Source organism: Chionomys nivalis, chromosome 7 (genome assembly GCF_950005125.1).
Source record: "Chionomys nivalis chromosome 7, mChiNiv1.1, whole genome shotgun sequence".
Lineage (NCBI taxonomy): Eukaryota > Metazoa > Chordata > Mammalia > Rodentia > Cricetidae > Chionomys > Chionomys nivalis.
In genome coordinates, this window is record NC_080092.1 from 32,958,798 (window position 1) to 32,979,178 (window position 20,381).

Consider the following 20,381-nt stretch of genomic DNA (forward strand, 5'->3'; position numbering starts at 1 on the left):
AGGTCCAGTAATTTATGGGTCTCGAGGAGGTATCGCCTAGGAACAATGGGGTGGAGAGGGAAAGGGAACCAAGCGCGTAAAGAAAGACAGAGTCAGTCTGAGATGCGTCAAGGTTCCGTTTATTGCAAGCGGGGGTTTTGCTTTTATAGGGCTGTTTTGGTAGGGCGGGAGTAAGGGTAAGAGGGGAAGGAGATCTACTGTGCCCCAGGTCAAAGAGGAAGTAGTTGTTTTTCTCTTATTTTTGTTCTTATCATATCTTTTGGAACATCTTGTGGTTAAATGTTCCGAGAACTTGCAGCTCAGCTGACTATGCTTTCAGCAGCAGGCTGCTCTTGTGGAAAAGGGTGTGGGGGGAGATTGACCAACTCTTTTGGCTCGGGGGTCTCTTTGGTCCCCAACACTTGTTGTGGTGTGAAAGTGTGTCCCCAGGGCCTGCATACAGAAAGATGCATGGTTGTGATTGTGATCTCTGAAAACAATATCGAGGGATTAATGGTGGCGAAAGACCTGCCTGTAGGATTAGCCAGTCACAACCTTTAGGCCTGGGTCTGGCCCTGACCAGAGAATGTCAATGGTGTTATTGTTCATCTCAGGACCCATGGAACTGCTTGACATATTGTTCAACACTGTCAGAACAATGGAGTCTTAAGTGGTAAGATGCCCCAAGAGAGGAGAAGAAATGACCTTCCAAACATATAAGCAGAAATTAGAGGCATGTTGCTTTCATAGAACATAGAATTGATACCTTCGGAAACCCAGCTAAAAGCTCGACAAAGACCAATAATATGAGAGAGGCAGATACACTCGAATGCAGCCAGGTACAAAGAACTAACGGGGAACAAGTAATGGGCCAGAGCATCTGAAAACTGGCCTTAGAGGTCCTGTCTCATGTCGGCTGTTATGGAGAGAGTCAGAGTGGGAGTGGCCAGGAATATCAACCACAGCTAGATGGTAGGGACTGTCCCACTGAAATCGATCAAGCCCCTGACTCCTGTGGACAGTAAAACTTCACAATGGCTTGGAACGGCCAGAGGGTAAAAGTCCTTGTTTAGGTATTACCAGCATCATAGTTAGCTGAGGTCTTGTACCATACCTTTGATGACTCTCTGCTTCCAGAAAGAGACCTTGAGTTCTGGAAGCTGAATTTGGGTGCAAAATCTAGTATAATGGACACTGCCAATTCGCAACTCAGATCTGCGTTATGAATGAGGTCCATGGTGGTGATAACATGGAACATGGTAATAATAGTTGGAACTAAGTCAGAAGAGGGTCACACGATTCAAATGAACTTTCCTGGAAGAACACGGATAAGGAGCAAGTGAGCAGGTGGGCCCAGGAGACTCGCCCAAAGGTGGCTGAAACAGAAGCAGACTCATGAGAAGCATGATTTAAATAACTCCACTCATGCGTGGGTGACTGATGGAAACATCTCTAAACTAGGCATCACGGATGTGGATGAGGGGAGACAAATGACAACTTTCTTATAGAAGAACATCTAGAACAAAATGCGTATGGACCATTTTCATACATTTTTGTTCATTTGCTTCTCAATCTTAATTTTTATAATTTTATAATTATCTTAACAAATCGTGAACTTGATAAACTGACATTTATACTTTTAATGAAGTTTGGTTCTAGTACTTGGTAATTCAGGCCAATAAAAAAATACCACTTTCCAACTGAGGCAGTACTAAAAAGAGAGGTATGTTTGCCATCCATAACATTCTCAAAACCCATGGCACCATGGAACTTGGCTCCCAGTAAATACAACAATCCTATTAAAAGACTCCATTGCGATTCTTTACGTATTCTCTTATATTCAGTAGTGAATGTCGTCATCCCCACAGCATTCCCACATGAGCTGCATTCGTATCATTTTTCGCCAAGATGATGCTCTGATGCTGGATGAGGTTCGCAGTCTGGTTGAAGGCTTTCCCACATGTGCTACATTTATAGGGTTTCTCTCCCGTGTGAATCCGCTGATGCTGGGTGAGGTGTGTGTTTCGAATAAACGCTTTCCCACAGGTTTTACACATGTGTGGCTTTTCTCGTGTATGGATCCTCTTATGCTGGATAAGGGTCGAGTGGTCACTGAAGGCTTTCTTGCAGATGTGACACGCGTAAGGCTTTTCCCCCGTGTGAATCCGCTGATGCTGGGTGAGGTGTGTGCTTCGAATAAACGCTTTCCCACAGGTTTTACACGTGTATGGCTTTTCTCGTGTATGGATCCTCTTATGTTGGGTAAGGGTCGAGTGGTCACTGAAGGCTTTCTCGCAGATGTGACAAGCGTAAGGCTTTTCTCCCGTGTGAATCCGCTGATGCTGGGTGAGGTGTGTGCTTCGAATAAACGCTTTCCCACAGGTTTTACACATGTATGGCTTTTCTCGTGTATGGATCCTCTTATGTTGGGTAAGGGTCGAGTGGTCACTGAAGGCTTTCTTGCAGATGTGACAAGCGTAAGGCTTTTCCCCCGTGTGAATCCGCTGATGCTGGGTGAGGTGTGTGCTTCGAATAAATGCTTTCCCACAGGTTTTACACATGTGTGGCTTTTTTCGTGTATGGATCCTCTTATGCTGGGTAAGGGTCGAGTGGTCACTGAAGGCTTTCTTACAGATGTGACACGCGTAAGGCTTTTCCCCTGTGTGAATCCGCTGATGCTGGGTGAGGTGTGTGCTTCGAATAAACGCTTTCCCACATGTTTTACACATGTGTGGCTTTTCTCGTGTATGGATCCTCTTATGCTGGGTAAGGGTCGAGTGGTCACTGAAGGCTTTCTTGCAGATGTGACACGCGTAAGGCTTTTCCCCTGTGTGAATCCGCTGATGCTGGGTGAGGTGTGTGCTTCGAATAAACGCTTTCCCACAGGTTTTACACATGTGTGGCTTTTCTCGTGTATGGATCCTCTTATGTTGGGTAAGGGTCGAGTGGTCACTGAAGGCTTTCTTGCAGATGTGACACGCGTAAGGCTTTTCCCCTGTGTGAATCCGCTGATGCTGGGTGAGGTGTGTGCTTCGAATAAACGCTTTCCCACAGATTTTACACGTGTATGGCTTTTCTCGTGTATGGATCCTCTTATGCTGGGTAAGGGTTGAGTGGTCACTGAAGGCTTTCTTGCAGATGTGACACGCGTAAGGCTTTTCCCCCATGTGAATCCACTGATGCTGCACGAGGGCCGACTGGTTCCTGAAGGTTTTCTCACACACGCCACATTGGTGAGGTTTCTCTCCAGTGTGAATTTTCCGATGTCGCGCAAAGGATGAGTTATCCCTGAACGCTTTGCCACACTCACTACACCTATATGGTTTCTCCCCCGTGTGAATTCTCTGGTGTTCCGTGAGGGAACAGTTCACCCTGAAGGCCTTTCCACATTCATTGCATTCAAAGGGTTTCTCTCTGGTGTGTGTTCTCTGGTGCTGAAGAAAACTTGTGCTCTGATTGAAGGCTTTCCTGCACTCATTACATTTATAGAGTTTGTCCCCACTGTGGATGTTCTGGTGTTTGGTGAGATGCACTCTGCAAACAAAGGCTTTGTCACAAACGCCACACTGGAAAGGCTTCTCTCCAGTATGGATTTTCTGGTGGTAGGTAAGCGAAGAGCTCACCGAGAAGGCCTTGCCACAGTCCTTACATTCATACGGTTTCTCACCAGTGTGAACTCTTTGGTGATGGATGAGGTGTGTACTCTGGTGAAAGGCTTTCCCACATTCTCTACATTCGTAGCATTTTTCTTTAATAGGCGTTTCCTGACTTGTGCTGAGTTTTTCAGTGTGAATTTTCTGGTGTGTCTTAAAGGTGGAACTCTTAGAGAAGGCTTTTCCACACTCACTGCATTCAAACACTTTTTTGTTTGCTTGAGATCTCTGACTTCGGACGGGTAGTGAGTTCCCTGTGCAGCCCTTCTCAGATGCTGGGACTTTCTGCCCACAAAGCTTTGATGGAGTGTCCTGCTGGGTGAGGACCACTTGCTGCAACCTGACCTCCTGACCATCCTGGTATTTCCAGTCTAGCAGGTCGGCACTTTCCCAGTGATTCCTTCTGCTGACCCTCCCCTCCCTTATCCATGGGTCCGATTCTTCTTTAGGGGTATCCGCCCTGAGAAAGTTCTTACTCGTGGTCATTGTGATCCCCTCTGAAAGATATTGAAAACAGAAATGTCACTTTTACCCTGGTGAAACAGCTTGATGGAATGAAATGAACAGCCTGTTAATAATGCTAACAAAGAAACTGCAGTTGAAGACTTAACATGGGAATCTGAAGGGAAAGAGCCAGAGGCATGAACACAGGAGTATGGTGGAGGCTTATCTAATGCTATAGAGGCAGGAGGGTTTGGGAGCTTGATTTCCAAGGTTGGAATTCTGACACAGTATTCATTTCTTTGTCATTAAATAGATTTCATCTTTTAAAGCTCAAAAATATCTAATAGGCCAAGTTTGACTCATGCTTGTAAACCCAACATTTGAGAGATTGAGGCAGATGGACCATGATGAGTTTTAACCTGGGTTAAAGAGTAAGGTTTGGGGGATGCTTGCGATCAGATTGGTGACTATCCTGGTTGTCAGAGAGCCTTTATCCAGTGACTGATGGCGGCAGATTCAGAGACCCATGGCCAAACATTGGACCGAGTTTGGGAAATCCTGCTAAGGAGAGGGAGGAGGGATTGTAGGAGCTGGGGGGTGGGTCAGAAACATCACAGGAAACCCCACAGAAATGGCTAGCCTGGCTCCCGGGAACTCAAAGAGTCTGAACCAGCAACCAGCAAGCCTTCATGTGACTGAACTGGGCCCTCTATGTCTATACGACAGTTGCGTAGCGTGTTCTACTTGTAGGACTCCTGGCAATGGGGCAGGGCTGTCTCTGTTGCTTTGGCTGGCTCACGGGAATCTATTCTTCATGCTGAATTGTCCATGCTCAGCTTAAATACGGGGGGAGGTACTTGGTCTTACAGGCAGCTTGATATGCCATATTTTGCTGATGCCCATGGAAGGGAGGCATGCCCCCTTTCTGAGTGAATATGGAGGAAAGCAGATTGAGGTAGGTCAAAGGGGAGGTAGGGGAAGGAAGTGGGAGGACAGGGGGGAAGGGAGGCTATGGTCAGGATGTAAAATAAATAAATAAAATTTAAAAAAGATTTGGGGAATGGAGAGATGACTTAGTGGTTAAGAGCGCTGGCTGCTCTTCCGGAAGATCCAGGGTCAATTCCCAGCACTCACATAGTGACTAATATATGTCTGTTACTCCAGTTTCAGGGTATCCAATCCCTTCTGGCCTTTGCATGTGCAGACATGCATGTGGTACACAAATATACACACAGGAAAATACAGGCATGCACACATATTTAATAAAATCTTTTGAGAGAGAGATTCTGTCTCCAAAACTGAGAGAGAGAGAGAGAGAGAGAGAGAGAGAGAGAGAGAGAGAGAGAGAATGCATAAATTTGGGGGTGGAGGATCTAAAAAGGAGGAGGAAAACAACATGATCAAAATAAATTATATGAAAGAAATGTAATGAATCAAAGAAAGCACACAAAAGTACAAGGGGCGATATTCCAGGAGCAGGATCATCCCCTGCTGTGTGCATACCTAGGACAGTACTTCAAAATATTCAAAGTCAAACCAGAGCAAGCAGCAGGAGAGTGATGCATGCCTACAAACCGACACGTCAGAGGAGAGATCCTGACAACAATGGGAAGCCTTTGAACTGAGTGGAGCTGTCAGGGCAGATACCAGCCAAGGCTTCCAGACAGGAAATATACAGATAAGCTGACTATTAGCATCAAGAGATTAGAAAAAGAGAAAACTAATCCAATAAAGAAGGAAACAATAAAGAAAACAAGCTATCAAGAGATTTAAAAAGCAGGAATGTAAAAACCTGATATGCCTTTAACAAGACAAGGGAAGACATGAAAGAAGCCCATGTTACTAATGCCAGTCTCTGGCAGTGTTCCTGTGAGGTGCCTACGTGGATTTTCTTTGTGTTTCCCCCACTTAGAGGGTATGGTACTTCAAGGGTTGAGGCAGCACCAGGACAGAGTCCACACAGGCTTCTAAGATAAAAACATTAGCAGAGGCAGAATGGCAATCAGGGTGGCTTGGCTCAAGCTTCCAGGAGAGTGTACCAACATGAACGTACAAAACAAAATCTAAATGGGCCTGTATCTACAAAACACTTAGAATCATCCACACAAACAAGGAAAATTTCATCATGAGCACATAATAGCTTGAGTTAGATGCGATGGCCAGCCTAGAGTCTCAGCACTGGGGAGACAGAGGCAGGAGAATCACACGTCCAAGGCCAGCTTGAGTTAGATGGGATGGCTAGCCTACAGTCTCAGCACTAGGGAGACAGAGGCAGGAGAATCATAAATCCAAGGCCAACCTGGGCTATATAAAGAGTTCCAGACCAGCTTAAGTTATACAGCAAGACCTTACCTCAAAAAATCAAAATTAAGCTGCCCCTTTAATTCCAGTGCTAAGGAGGCAGGGGCAGGTGAGTATGTGAGACTCTGAGCTTGAGGCCAGCCTGGTCTACAGAAGTAGTTCTAGGACAGCCAGGGCTACATACTGAGAACCTACTTTAAAAATAAAAATGGATTAATACTTGGAAAAGAAGCAATAAAAATGTCATCATTTGACATGACTGTGTTTTTCTTTAATGTGTAACCCAGGCTGGCCTCGAAACCCAGATCCTCCTGCCTCTGTCTCCTTCAGCACATCCTACCAGCCTGCACCACCAGAACTGGCTGTGCCCATATTCTTATAAAATGCCATATAAGAATTAATTAGGGAATGTCAAAACTACAGTATATCACATACATATATAAATAATTAGAAAGTGATACTCCCCAAAGATGAATTTCACATCAAAGGTGTCAGGAGCCATGTCCCCCCAAAATTTATAGGAATCACCGCCATGAGGAGTTTTGCAGAGGGCTTCACTTCCCAATTGTATTGAGAATAGTCTTATTGACAAAGCCTATCCCACACCCAAATTAACTGTTAATAGAGAGCTATCTGTTAACGGAACCTGCCTCACATTCCAAACTATCTAGAGAACTAGGTGTGTCAACTTGTGACTTCCTGACCAAGGAATTGTGACCTGACCAATCGTAACCTCTTGGCCTACATGACGGGCATGGACCACGTGGCAAGATCCCGTGCCCCACCCCCCAAGCTCCTCATCCAGGGGCTATATAAGCTGCAACCATGACTCTAATAAAGGGAGGCTTCGACAAGTTTGCTTGGCCTCATTCCTCTTATCAGCCCATGTCTTTCAGGTGGTACCTCTCCATGACCCTGGAATAACTGACCAGCCAGGTGGGTTACAGACCCTAGACAGAGTAACCCGTCAAGGCGGTCGACACAAAGGGAACAACACTGTGAAGTAAATATGGCTTGACAAAAGATGATCAGGACTGTATTCCTCAGACAATAACATTTCAGAGAAATTAGCAAAAACCTAAAAACAGTAGGAATATTCCATAGCCAAAGGAAAAGGATACTCTAAATTCCCCACTTAAACTATATATTTGGGAAAATTCTGTCCAAAATCTTATCAGGAATTTTGCAGAAACTGAATGGGCAAGGCTAAAATTCTAAATGCAATAAACAGCAAGACTGGAAAACATGAGTTGATGAGTCTAAGACTCATTACAACTCCGGAGTAATTGGGAGTGTTAGAATAACATGAGATTAGACAGAGAGCGATGATGGCTCATACAGACTCACAGAACAGACTATAGGACCAGCAAGCTAGAAACCCAGAGAGAAAATCAAATTGTGGGCCTAAAGATGGAAGATAAAATAATAGAGCAATGAGAGAAAACAGATTTTCATCAGTTAAGATGCCTTCAAAAGGGGCACAAGGGGCGGGGAGATGGCCAGGTGGGTGAAAATGCCTTGGTTTGCATTTGTAGCCCCAGCACTCCTACAGGAAGACAGGACGTGGGAACAGGAGTACTGCCCGGGACCTCACAGGCTAGCTAGCCTGGAGTATGAGTACAGAAGCAGAAACAGGAGAGACCCTGTCTCAAAAACAAGGAGGAAATCAAACCCTGAAAAGCTGTCCTCTGACCTCTTCCCCCACTGCCCCTCCACAATACAGTTTTAAAAGACACAAGCAGTAGCCACAGAAAGAAAAAGAACTGCAATGCATCACACTGCCTTAAACATGGAAAACTTGTGCTTATCAGACGGGAACACAGTTCAGAGTAGGAACCGAAACCTTCACTATTCAGTCCTCCAAATCCACACGAGAAGGTCAGACAGCTAAGCAGAAAGAGAGAGAAGTCTTATAGATTCCAAATAGTAGCATGCTTAGGCGTTTAATGTAAATAAAGCTATAATGGGTCTCAGCGTCATCAACTGAGACACTCCACACACCCTCCAGAGTGCCGACACATGCCAAGGGTGTGAAAGGACGTGAGCTCTGCTATTCTGCTGGTTGAAATAGAAGTCATCACAAGCACTGTGGAAACTACTTCTCTAGGGACACATTGGACAAAAACGTGCACACATGTATTTTCTATAAGCTGGGGAACTGCTCACAGCAGTTAAGCATTCCATAAGAGCTCCAAAGCAGAAGGAAACCAGATGCCACACAGAATCCCCACACTGCGACCAGTTTCTGTGGTAAATCATAGAGGGCCCTGAGGGTGAGCCAGCTGCTGCTGCATGTCATGTGACTTGAAAGAGATGGCAGATAGAGATGAGTGAAGTCCTCATAATCCCATTACATAATTTAAGAAAGGACAAAATAAATGTGTTACCATTGGATCAAAAGAAAGAGAAGGGACTGGGGGTAGGGGTTACTGGGGTGACAGTAATTTTTCTTTATACAGATGTGTTCATGCTGTAAAATTTATTGGATTATACGATTATACAGTTAAAATATGCATACTTTTCTATATTACACATTACTTCAAAATCAGTTTACTTAAAAAAAAATTAGGATAGGACCAGGGAGATGGCTCAGTAGTAAAGATGATTTAAAATATCAGAAGCTATGTCTCAATACCATGCTGTATTCAAAGAAAGTTTAGATTTACCTTTACCAAAGAGAGAGAGAGACAGACAGACAGACAGACAGACAGACAGACAGACAGATGGGCAGAGAATGGTAGCAGTTCAAAGACCACTGGGAATAAAAAGTTCAATGTCATCTCACAAACAGAATTTAGGGATCCAGAGCCAGGGTGGTAGCTGAGAACACTTGTAGAGGTCAGAGGTTAATTCTGGGTGGTTCCTTCTGCCCTCTAATGCTAGGGTTACAGATGTATGATGTCATGTTCAGCTCTACCCAAGAGGTGGGCATCTGAAGTCAGGTCCTTGTGTTTGTGCAGTGAGCATTAACACATTAAGCCATCCCCACGTCTTCACCTCACTAATTTTTAGTTCCTAGGAGAATGAGCTACGAGGAGGCAAGATTTGGCTGGAGGAAGCATGTTGCTCTGAGTGTCTTGTTCCTGACCCCTTCCTGTTTTGTCCCTTAGCTTCCAGGCCACCGTGAAGTAGAAGTTTCCCCCCTTCCTCTACGGTGTTTCTGTCTTGCTATGGGGCCAAAAGCAATGGAGCCAGCTCACCATGGACTACAAGCTCTGAAACTGAGCTGGAATAGACTTTCCTTCAGAGGTCCTCCCTCATTTCTCTCAGTTATTTTGCCACAGTAACAAAATAAGACCCAGAAAAGAAGTCCAGGAATACTGACACAAAACAAAGCTAGTGGGGCTAAAGAGAGAAGGCTCAGTCAGCCTTCCTGGGGACCTGACATCCCTTTCTAGTACCGGTGGTAGTGTGAGGAATGGGACTCATAACTGCCTGTAACTCCAGCTACAGGATGCCCTCTTCTGGTCTCTGAGAGCACTGCACCCACGTGCACTGCCACGCTACCCCACCCTGCCTATTAAAATAAAAATAAAAAAAGCCAGATGTGGTGGTACACATCACTCTGAGTTTGAGGCCAGACTGTTCTACAGAGCAAGTTCCAGGACAGCCAGATCTACACAGAGAAACCCTGTCTTGAAAAACAACCACTACCACCATCTACTACAACACTTGAAACCAAGTTAGTGGCTTTCCGCTGTCCTAGGAGGACGATGTGAGGAACCACACTGGACTTCAATGGGGGTTAGATCTCTTTCTTAAACTGGGCGGCAGGATATGAGTACTGCATCTTTATCGCTGTTTAAACTCCTTAGGGCTGGGTACACAGTTTAGTGGTAGAGCATGCACGAGGCTCTCGGTTCAACCCCCAACACTGAAAAAAGAAGTAGAACTTTTGCTGGGCAAAGTAGCACATAATTTCAGCACGTAAAACTGTTGAAAAACTATGCTATTTTTATAGTCAGAGCACAATATTTAAAATAAGTGTATTTTAAGGTCAAAAAAGAAATGATAATGCTAAGTGGAAGGTCAATATATCAGCTCTAAAAAATTCCCAATAAATTTAAGAGAAAAAATGAATGAAGACAGAGAATAAGAGGACAAAATACAAACTTAAAATGATAAGTGGGGGTGGGTATGGTGGCTCAGCGGGTAAGAGTGCTTGCTGAGGTCCCATGAGACCCTGAGTTTGGATTCCTAGCACTGTGCAAAGACTGAGTGTGGTCACAAGCAGCTGTAACCCCAGCCCTGGAGAGGACGGTGGCAGAAACAGGAAAATCACTGGGGCTTGTTGGCCACCAGACTAGCTGAAAAACAGCCAGCTCTAGGTTCAGTGAGAGAGCCTGCCTCAAGGGAACAAGGCAGAGAGCGATGCTCAACATCCTCCTGCTTCTGTATACGTAGATATCTGTAGACACACGCACACTCGCATACATGCACACGCACACTTGCACACACGCACACTCACGCGCGCACACACAAATAAAATAAAAAACAAAATTACAAATGAAACTCTGCATGGTTATAAATGAATACATTCATAGATCAAAAAAGAGAATTGAGAGCTAAAGGGTACCAGACACTGAGGCATAAACGAGGAAGGATGTTTAAAAATGGCCAGCAGGTACTTGAGGTCTAGTAGTTTTCCTTGGGATGCTGCAAGGTTGAAAGGACCCTGTGGAAGGGAAGAAACTGCAACAGCTTTGGAGTCAGGTGGGTTTGTGCTAATCCCAACCTTCACCCAAGAGCAGCATGAAATCAGCCCAAATCCATTATCTTCACTGGGTGGGGTCAGCTGAAGAGGGCATCCGTTAAGGATTAAAGCACAAAGGCCTACCACAGACCACCCCATGCAGCACTTAGCTCCAGCTCTCTGTCAGCTCGTGGCCCAGAGGAGAGAAAACATTAAAAGCAAAACCATCTATCATGATGTTTTTCTTTCTTGATTAAAAATAACTGTCTAAGAATGAGAATTGGCAAAGATGCAGGCAAAGAGAAAAAGCCTTATTTCCTGCTGGTGGGAGTGTAAAGTACAGCCATATGGAAATCAGTATGGAGATTTCTCAAAAAAAATTAAAAATAGAATTACCATATGACCCAGCTACTTCACGCTTGAACAGATACCTGAAGCACCCTGCATCCCACATCTCATCCATGTCTATTGGTGCTTAATTCACAGCAGCCAGAAAACGGAACCAGCCTAGACGTCCATCAACAGGTAACGGTAATGAAAATGTGGTACCTATACATAGTGACTTTTATGAAACCATAAAGAAAAAGGCAAGTTTCAGGAACATGGAAGGAGAGAGAAAGTATTATATTAAGCGAGGTAACTCAGACCCAGAAGGAAATATTATATGTTCCTTATACCCCAGCTTGTAATGTTTCTATGTGTTGTATGTGAGTGTGGATATAGGCTATGAAACAAGAAAAGAGACCGTGAGAGGGGAAAAGAGATGCTGAGAAGGGGCGGGCAATAGGACATATGCGACATAAAAGTGGAAAGGAGGTTGGGGAGGGTAGGTGGGTGTGGGGAGGGGTCAGAGGAGGTTGGGGAGGGTAGGTGGGTGTGGGGAGGGGTCAAAGGAGGTTGGGGAGGGTAGGTGGGTGTGGGGAGGGGTCAAAGGAGTTGGGGAGGGTAGGTGGGTATGGGGAGGGAGCAGAGGGATGGGGAAAAGAGAATGAGAATCAACAAAACGTTCTCAATCTTCCTAATGTCGTGACCCTTTAATACAGTTCCTCATGTTGTAGTGACCCCTAACCACAAGATTATTCTTGTTACTACTTCATAACTGTAATTTTGTTACCGTTATTAATCGTAATGTTAATATCTGTGTTTTCCAATGGTCTTAGGTGACCCCTGTAGGAAGGTCATTCAACCCCCAAAGGGGTCTTGACCCTTAGGTTGAGAAACATTGACCTAGTACTTCACGTATGCTCTATACTGTGTTGTATCAGTGGTAAATTAAATATCTTTTAATAACTGCAATTTTGAGTTATGCTAGTTAAATTCCATCAAACATTGAGTCCTAGACATTTGAGGTGGGTAATTATCAACTATAAAAATATAAACCTCTACCTATTTCACTGGATTGCAGTGGAAAATAATAATAGGTCTTAAAAGACACTTTATAGGTCACATGTGGTGACACAAGTCTTTTCTCCCAGCACTTGGGAGGCAGAGGCAGGTGGATTTCTGTGAGTTCAAGGTTAGCCTGTTTCATAGCAAGTTTCAGGATAGCCAGGACTATGTAGAGACAGACTCTGCCCCCCTTACCCTCACCAAAGATATTTTACAGCCTGTTACACACTCCAGGAAAGTGTAATGTCGCAGCATCGTAGGCAAGGCAAGAAGCTTTGTCAAACACTTCAAAGTAGCAGAGAGACGTATCCCCATCAGTGAGTCACAAGCTCCAGGGGACTCCTCAGGACAAGTGATGTTCTCTCCATTCCAGGCAGCCAGTCTCACCAGCAGCCACACGCTGCGCTAAGTGTGAGTAACATAACAAAATACATGACAGCCCTGACCCTTCTGGCACCTGCAGCCAAGCACACAGCCTGGCATGGGGGCCAAGTAAACGCGGCTTGAATTTACTCCCTTGTGCTTAGAGAAACAAGAGGGAGGTGAGGACATGCGTGGGGCTTTGCTGGAAAGAGGGGAGCTTCAGCAAGCACAGACCTATCTCCAGAGCCCCAAGAGACTCCTCATTAGAGATGCGCAGGCGGCTTCTGCACGTCGAATTTAAGAGAGGTCACGCCACCACAGGAGTGGGGGAAGAGGACGGCTATTTTTTTTAATTTTATTTTCATTTATGTGTATGGATGTATGTGCAGTGTGCTTATGGAGGCCAGACGAGGATGTTGGACCCTGCTGGAGCTGGAGTTACGGGCAACTATGAGCTTCCCAATGTGGGTACTGGTGACTGAAGTCGGGTCCTCTGGAGGGCAGGCACTCTTACCTGCGGAGCCACCTCTCCAGCCCCAGACATCTAATTCATGCGAAACAAAGAGAGAGAAGAAACAAGCGATGGAAGGAAGGGCTCAGAGAAGTACAGACTTCCATGACAAATGCCAGTCTGGATATGCATGCTGGGACAATGTGGCCCAGGCCTGCCACATTTGTGGAGACCTCATTCCTCCCAGTGTCCCACAGGCACGATTCTTACCAAGAACAAAGCCTTCTAGAGCATCCTCTGTCATGCATTTGTCTGCTTTCTCTAGGTAACAAAACACATCTGGTTTGCATCCTGAGAGTCCTGTTTTTGAAGGAGGAAGAAAAATTGACCTTATCTGTTCATAATGGAGACAGAAGTCATTGTAAGGATGAGACCTGGCCCTCAGAACTTTCTGGAAATGGTGGTCAGACAGGAGGGAAGCATGTTTGCATGTGTGTGGAAGAGTGGCTTGGGCCTGACACAGTCTGTTCCCACACCCTCCTACTTGGGACACATCACAGGTGAGACTTCAGCGAGCTCTGGGGGCACCAGGGGGGCAGACACACGGTAGGCGCGAAGACAGTATCATCAACAGGCCCAGCTCCAACCCACTCTGCTCTTTGGCAGTCCAAGCGGTCCGGCTTACCCAGCAAGACCAGGTTGCTGTAGTTCTCCAGCATCACGTCCCAGTATAGGGCCCTCTGGGCAGAGCTCAGCCGGCCCCACTCCTCCTGGGTGAAGAGCACAGCCACATCCTTGAAGGTAACCAAGTCCTGAAACAGAGAACTCTTTATTACCGGCCAGGAGATCGGGCAGAGAAGCTGATCCTGGCTGTACCAGCAGCTCATGGGAACCTTTCGTCTGTGGGAAGCTGGTGTTCAGGGACACAAAAGACATCTCTTCAGTATCTCCTAGTGGTTGAGCTTTGTACGGAAGACATACTTTGTCCCCCACTTTGATACCAGTCGTAGAGAAATAGTGAGACTGTGAACTTGTTTCCTTTGCCCACAACATCTCCCGTCTAGCTCCACAGCCCTAACGTAGCGGGGTAGTGTTGGCGCAACACACAATTCCATGTGTGTGGTGATGACGGTTTAGATAAGCATCCTGCAATAGCGGTAATATGGATGCATAATGCAGACAGTATTGTACAGCGGCCAACACCTGATAAGGACAGCAAACAATGTTCATACTCCTGTGCTCTGTTTTAAATCATTATTTTGGAGCATATTCCTGTACATTCAAGAAACCTTTACTGTAGAACGGCATGCCATGTCTCCCCAGCAGCCACCTCATGTGTTTCATCTTTTCCACGTCTCCAGATTACACTGGGAGGTCAGACTGAATGACTGACCCACACCATACAGCAGGAGAAATATTCTCTGTGTTCACATCAAGATGAAACAGCTTCCCAATGCACTGCCCAGGACACACCCGCGTTGCTCGGTGGCACACGACCATTGTTTTCAGTAAGTCTTACTTCGACTGCTCATCATCCACCCTGATACCTGTGTGAGTGTGCGTGTGTACACACACACACACACACACACACCACGGAAGTGATCGTTCTATGCTATGACACCATGTCTTCTCTGATTGTAACTTCTCTCTTCCTTGGAAATTCTGACCAAGGACAGTGTCTCTCTCAGGAATCTGAAATCCAGCATGGAAGACAGCACCTCTCACAGTGTGGTCTTCACAGGGAGCTAGAGTGCACTGAGGAAGAAGGGGCAAGTGGAAATAAAAAAAAAATGCTGCTCTAGCTTAAGATAGCTTAATTAAGTTTGTTACCTGTGCCCAAGGTCTCGGCACACAGCAAGGAGCCAAGAAACACTGGCTGAAGTGAACCCGGGCATTGATTCCTCGAGAAGTGCTATCATCACAGGTGTCTAACATGGCTCCTAGACCTAGCACATTTTACATCCCTAAGTTATGTCTGCCCAGTGGCAACCTGTAAACAATATAAACAGTGTTTAACTGCTATGCCTCAGATATGGTTCGCTCCTCCAGTGTCCGTGTGCCTGGTGTCCAGTGCAAAAGTGTTGGGAGGTGGGAAATCTGTGAGAAGTGGGGCCTAAGAGGGAAGTGAGAGATGGGGCGTGTCTCTCTGGATGGCAGGGGCTGCTATGAGCAGGTTCTTACAAGGCCTCCGGCTCTCTTTCTGGTTTCCTCTCCCCACACCCCTTCCTTTCCAGCCTGGTGGTGCCATTTACTACATATAATGCAGCATAGAGCCCTTGCTACACATGGCTGCCCAACCTTGAACGTTCAGCCTCTAAGTAAAGCACCTTTGCTCATGAAAAACAAGAGGAGAGAGAGCAGCCAGCAAACAGGAACTGGCTGGTTGTTCACCCAACTTCTCACCTCCCTTGTGTTCCTGTCCTACAAAGTTAAAGGCTACAGGCAAAGGAATTAGAACAGGTTTGACCAAATGAGCCTGGCTACAAAGAGGTTGGCACCACTCAGAATAGTTTCTAGTTCTGAGCTCTATGGAGAAGGCTCTCCATGAAGCCCTGGAGAGATGAGGCTGGACCTGAACTTTCAATCTTCTTTCTACAGCCTGCCAAGTGTTAGGATTACAGCTGTACACCACCATTTGTGTGTGTGTGCAAACCACCATGACTAGCTGTATGTGTGAGTGTGTGTGTTAGTGAGTGTGTATGTTATTGTGTAAACCACCATGCCTCGTTTTGTGTGTGTGTGTGTGCAAACCACCATGACTAGCTGTGTGTGTGTGAGTGTGTGTTAGTGTATAAACCACCATGCCTAGCTTTGTGTGTATGTGCAAACCACCATGCCTAGCAGTGTGAGTGAGTGTGTGTGTGTGTGAGTGTGTAAACCACCATGCCTAACTGTGTGAGTATGTACACCACCTTGCCTAGCTTTGTGTATGTGTGTGTGCAAACCACCATGACTAGCTGTGTGTGTAAACCACCATGTGTAGCTTTGTGTGTATGTGTGTGTGCAAAACACCATACCTAGCTTTGTGTGTGTGTGTGTGTGCAAACCACCATGCCTAGCTGTGTGAGTGTGTGTAGACCACCATGCTTAGCTTTGTGAGTGTGTATGTGTGTGTAAACCATTATGCCCAGCTTTGCGAGTGGTGTATAAAAATCAGCATGCCTAGCTTTGTGAGAGTCTGCGTGTGTGTATAAACCACCATACCTAGTTGTGTGTGTGTGTGTGTGTGTGTGTGTGTAGTGCTGGAGACTGAACTTAGGGCCTTTATATAACAGCAAAGTTCTCTGCCACAAAGCTATACCCCGAGCCTCTAGAAGTAGAGTTATTCGAATATTTTTTACTGATATTAAATAGTCCTGGGAAGCAAGAGTTACATGGTATCTTGAAAAGAAAAAAAGGAGGGGCTGGAGAGATGGCTCAGAGGTTAAGAGCATTGCCTGTTCTTCCAAAGGTCCTGAGTTCAATTCCCAGCAACCACATGGTGGCTCACAACCATCTGTAATGGGGTCTAGTGCCCTCTTCTGGCCTGCAGGCACACACACAGACAGAATATTGTATAAATAATAAATAAATAAATATTTTTAAAAAAAAGAAAGAAAGGAATAAGAAGCCTAGGAAACCCCATCTTCACAGGAAAAATTCAAATTCCTTCTCTTGGCTCCTATGTTAGACCCTGTTTTTACCATTTTGGACTCCCATCTTATTGGCTAACAGAAAGTGAAAGGTTTTCACTTCAGACTAAGCTAGACTCCTGACTGCCCATATCACTTACAAAGCCCACTAGGATGAAATGTGGGGTGGGAGGGAGCAACTGGGGTCAGGTGTTTGGGGGAGACCAGAGTGGTTAGAGCAAACAACCTTATACTCTTTGAATCAAGAACCCAACTGCGGGGGCAGGTGACTCACAACACCGCCCTCCCATAACCCACTCACCTGGACCAGGGCTGGGAGGTGGCTGACAGCCATCCCTTCTTCTCTGGTGAGCTCTCTGAGGACCACCAAGCACTGAGAAGGTAGGTGAGGAACTTTGCATCTGTGGGGTTCCTCAGGCTAGAAGCATCCGCACACCTGTGATGAGAGGGTTGGGTCAAAATTCACAGGCATGAACCCGAACATTCCTATCCTGGCATCCTCAGTACCTGTGAGGTTTTTGGTTAGTTTCCTCCAGTTCCCCACTGCTTTTGAGAGGCACTGTCCTCGCCCCATCTGTAAGGTGACTTGCTCACAATGCCATTTCCCCTTTGCATCTTCCCTGTGGTCAGCGCCTCCATGCCGCCCATTCTGCATCTTAAAACACTTTGAATTTCCCCTTGCAGAAAGCTTGCCTCAGCTGCAGTTCTCAAGTGCTTTCCATCCTCTTTCCCCCCAACCCCCTAAAGGTATGCTTGGGAGTCTGAAGACACTCTTTCCTCCTGGGACAGTTTGATCTGAATGAGAGGGAAGGAGGAGGGAAAAGAGTCGACTTCTCTCTTCTGAAACGGGAGGGGAGCCAAGCAAGTCAGCTCTTCAATCAGAAGCCTTACAGGCCAAACTCTTGTCTGGCCTCGGGATTCTCCTTTGGGTTTGGTTAAGAGACCTGGAGTCAAAGGCAGTGTATTTGTGTGGTATGTGTCTGTAAGGGTGGGCTGTGGGAGAAGAGAGAATCATTCACACAAGTCACCCTCCACCGCTTTTTCAAGTCCAGGGGCTGCACTGCAGTTGCGCGTTCTCAAATTCCTCAGACAGGACTCAAAGCCCCACCGGGAATATACTCATCAATTGGATGCAGCTGCCTTCCTGAGTCTAGAGGTCCTGACCCACCCTTCTCCATATGCAGTCATGTTCGGATCCCTCAGTTCCACCACAAGACCATTCTGCAGGTCCTTTCTCTGTGTGGGGTCAAATCTCAGTACGCATGTTGCGAAGTTATGGGCATGGGGATCCATGTCCTCTAAAACGGACCACAACTCAACTTTGCTCGGTGTCCTTTCCGCCCTTCCCCCAGACCTGACAGCCGCTCTGTCTCTTGGCTCTGGACGCTGATGATCACCGCGTGGCTGCCTTTCGAGGCGCCTCCATCGCGGCGACAGAGCATAGCCGCCACATAACAATCAGGACACAATGAGCAGGAGCCTGCTGCCTAAAGCGGAATCGCGCCTGCGCGTTGCTCTGGGACCCAGGAACCAAAATTCCCACAAATCACTGTGCTGCAACTCTAGGGTTTTGGGATTCTTTCCCAGAGGGAGAGTGGGAGGCAAAAAGTGATGCTGTACGCCTGGCAGAGCGGCTTTGTGGGTTGAACTACAGTTCCCAGAAGGCTTCGTGGAGGCACTGAACCGCAGGTCCACTGATAGCGGAGCGAGAAATATTCTGATATTCTGGTCACTTGGAGACTGCCCAGGATGTTGTTATCTCCAGGGAGCTTTACTCTGCGACCTGCGACTAAAGCCCGGAAAGGTCCAGGAACCGAGCGGCAGGGAAAGGGTTGGAAAAACTGTCAGCATCGCACTGCACTCTCTGACGGGCTCTTCGGTCCGTGCGGCGCACAGGCAGGGGTCGCACGGAGCCCCTCAGGTAGCGGAGCAGCCTGGCTGTCACCCGGATGTTTGGGGATGAGAGTTGGAAGGGACAGGAGGCGAAGACTCTGGAGGTCAACAAGTCTCTCTGAGGCCGCGGGGTGGAGCCGGCGAGGATGGGGTGACATACCGGGGCCTCCCCATAGAGACATCTAGTTGCCTTTGAATATGTAGTAAATATTCATAGAACAACGTTCTTGTTGGCAAAATAGTAAAACAATTAAATTTAAATTTTAAACTAAGACCTGCGGATTGGCAATTCAGGGTCTGCTGGTCACCCTTTTAGGACGCAATGTCAGTGACTTTATCCGGCGCTTTCAAGGTGTCGTTCTCTCACGTAGGGAGCAGATGGTGCCAGACACTGTGCAGAGGCTGGAGAAACAGAGTGAACCCTGCACTGGAGGGGACCAGGGAGTGACAAGACAGTAGAGCCCTGTTAGGGAGTTACAGAGCGAACGGGTGGGGATATTTGGGAGATTTGACTTGCCTGGGAAGAGCGGCCTGCAAAGAAGTGAGCTTGGTGTATTTAATGTTTAGCGATACTAGCATCATCGCTAGGGAAAAGGAAAGAAAACAACTCAATATGAATGTGCATGTGATTCTGAGGTCTTGACAGCCACGGTAGGAACATAGGATTTATTTTGTGTGTGGTAGGGAAGCACTGGAAGTTTGAAGAGGACAGATGCGTATATCTGTAAACTGATCAATTTTGGGGAGAACTGATTTAGGGTGAGGGCTAGGGATGGTGGTGGCACAGGGACGTAGCACAGGACATAGCATCTGCCGGCTTGAATTCTAGCTTTGGAAAAAAAAAAAAATCGAGCGACCTCCGCAGGAGCAGGCCTGAACCAGAAATCTGGAGAAGGCCTGAGGCAGCGACCTCCACAGGAGCAGGTACAAGGGAGCAAGCCCTGAGGAAGCAGGCCCTAGCCAGAGACCTCTTTGGGTTCAGGTGCAAAACAGGAACCTCCAAGGGAGTCAGAGGCCTCTGCAGAACCAGGCCTAAGTCAGGGACCTCCACATGAGCTGGTACAAGGGAACAGGCCCAGGCCAGGGACATCTACATAAAAGTCCTGAGCCAGCGACCTCTGCTGGAGCAGGCTTGAGGCAGTCATGCAGTCATGTCCACAGGAGCAGGTATAAGGAAGCGACCACCTAGGGAGCAGGCAAGAGTCAGCTACCTCCCTGAGAAGGCATAAGGTAGCTAGCTACCTCAATGGAAGCAGCCCCAAGCAAGCAACCTCCTTGGGAGCAGGCAGAACACCACCAATATTGCACAGTGACTCCCAGGAGTGCTGAATGACCTCCAGGAACACCAAGTGACCTCAAGGAACACAGAGCGACTTCCAGAAACACCAAGTGACCTCCCTGGTGACTGGAACCATGGCCCTGACTGCACCACGAGGAGCAACCATCTGATCCTGGATCCACTGGCACCTGGAAGATTGATCACCAGAGACACAGCCCCAACTACATCAACCAGAGGAAAAGATGGTAAGAACACACTCAACACCACAAAGAGCAACACGACACCAAAAAAAAAAAAAAAAAAA

General features: G+C 46.7%; 1 protein-coding gene across 3 annotated transcripts in view; it reads right to left on the bottom strand.

The window, feature by feature from the left end:
• Positions 1–114: 114 nt before the first annotated feature.
• The window catches only part of Znf454 (zinc finger protein 454), a 43,829-nt gene continuing 23,562 nt past the window's right edge, over positions 115–20,381 (bottom strand). For 2 of the 3 annotated variants that reach the window (XM_057776942.1, XM_057776941.1), the window contains exons 2-5: positions 17,207–17,341; positions 13,959–14,085; positions 13,544–13,633; positions 115–4,129 (exon numbers count right to left, since the gene is read on the bottom strand). In XM_057776942.1, the coding sequence (XP_057632925.1) occupies positions 1,836–4,129; positions 13,544–13,633; positions 13,959–14,085; positions 17,207–17,239 (2,544 nt within the window). In that variant the 5' untranslated portion in view covers positions 17,240–17,341 and the 3' untranslated portion in view covers positions 115–1,835. The remainder of the gene's footprint in view (positions 4,130–13,543; positions 13,634–13,958; positions 14,086–17,206; positions 17,342–20,381) is intronic. The other variant, XM_057776943.1, reaches the window with a different exon arrangement.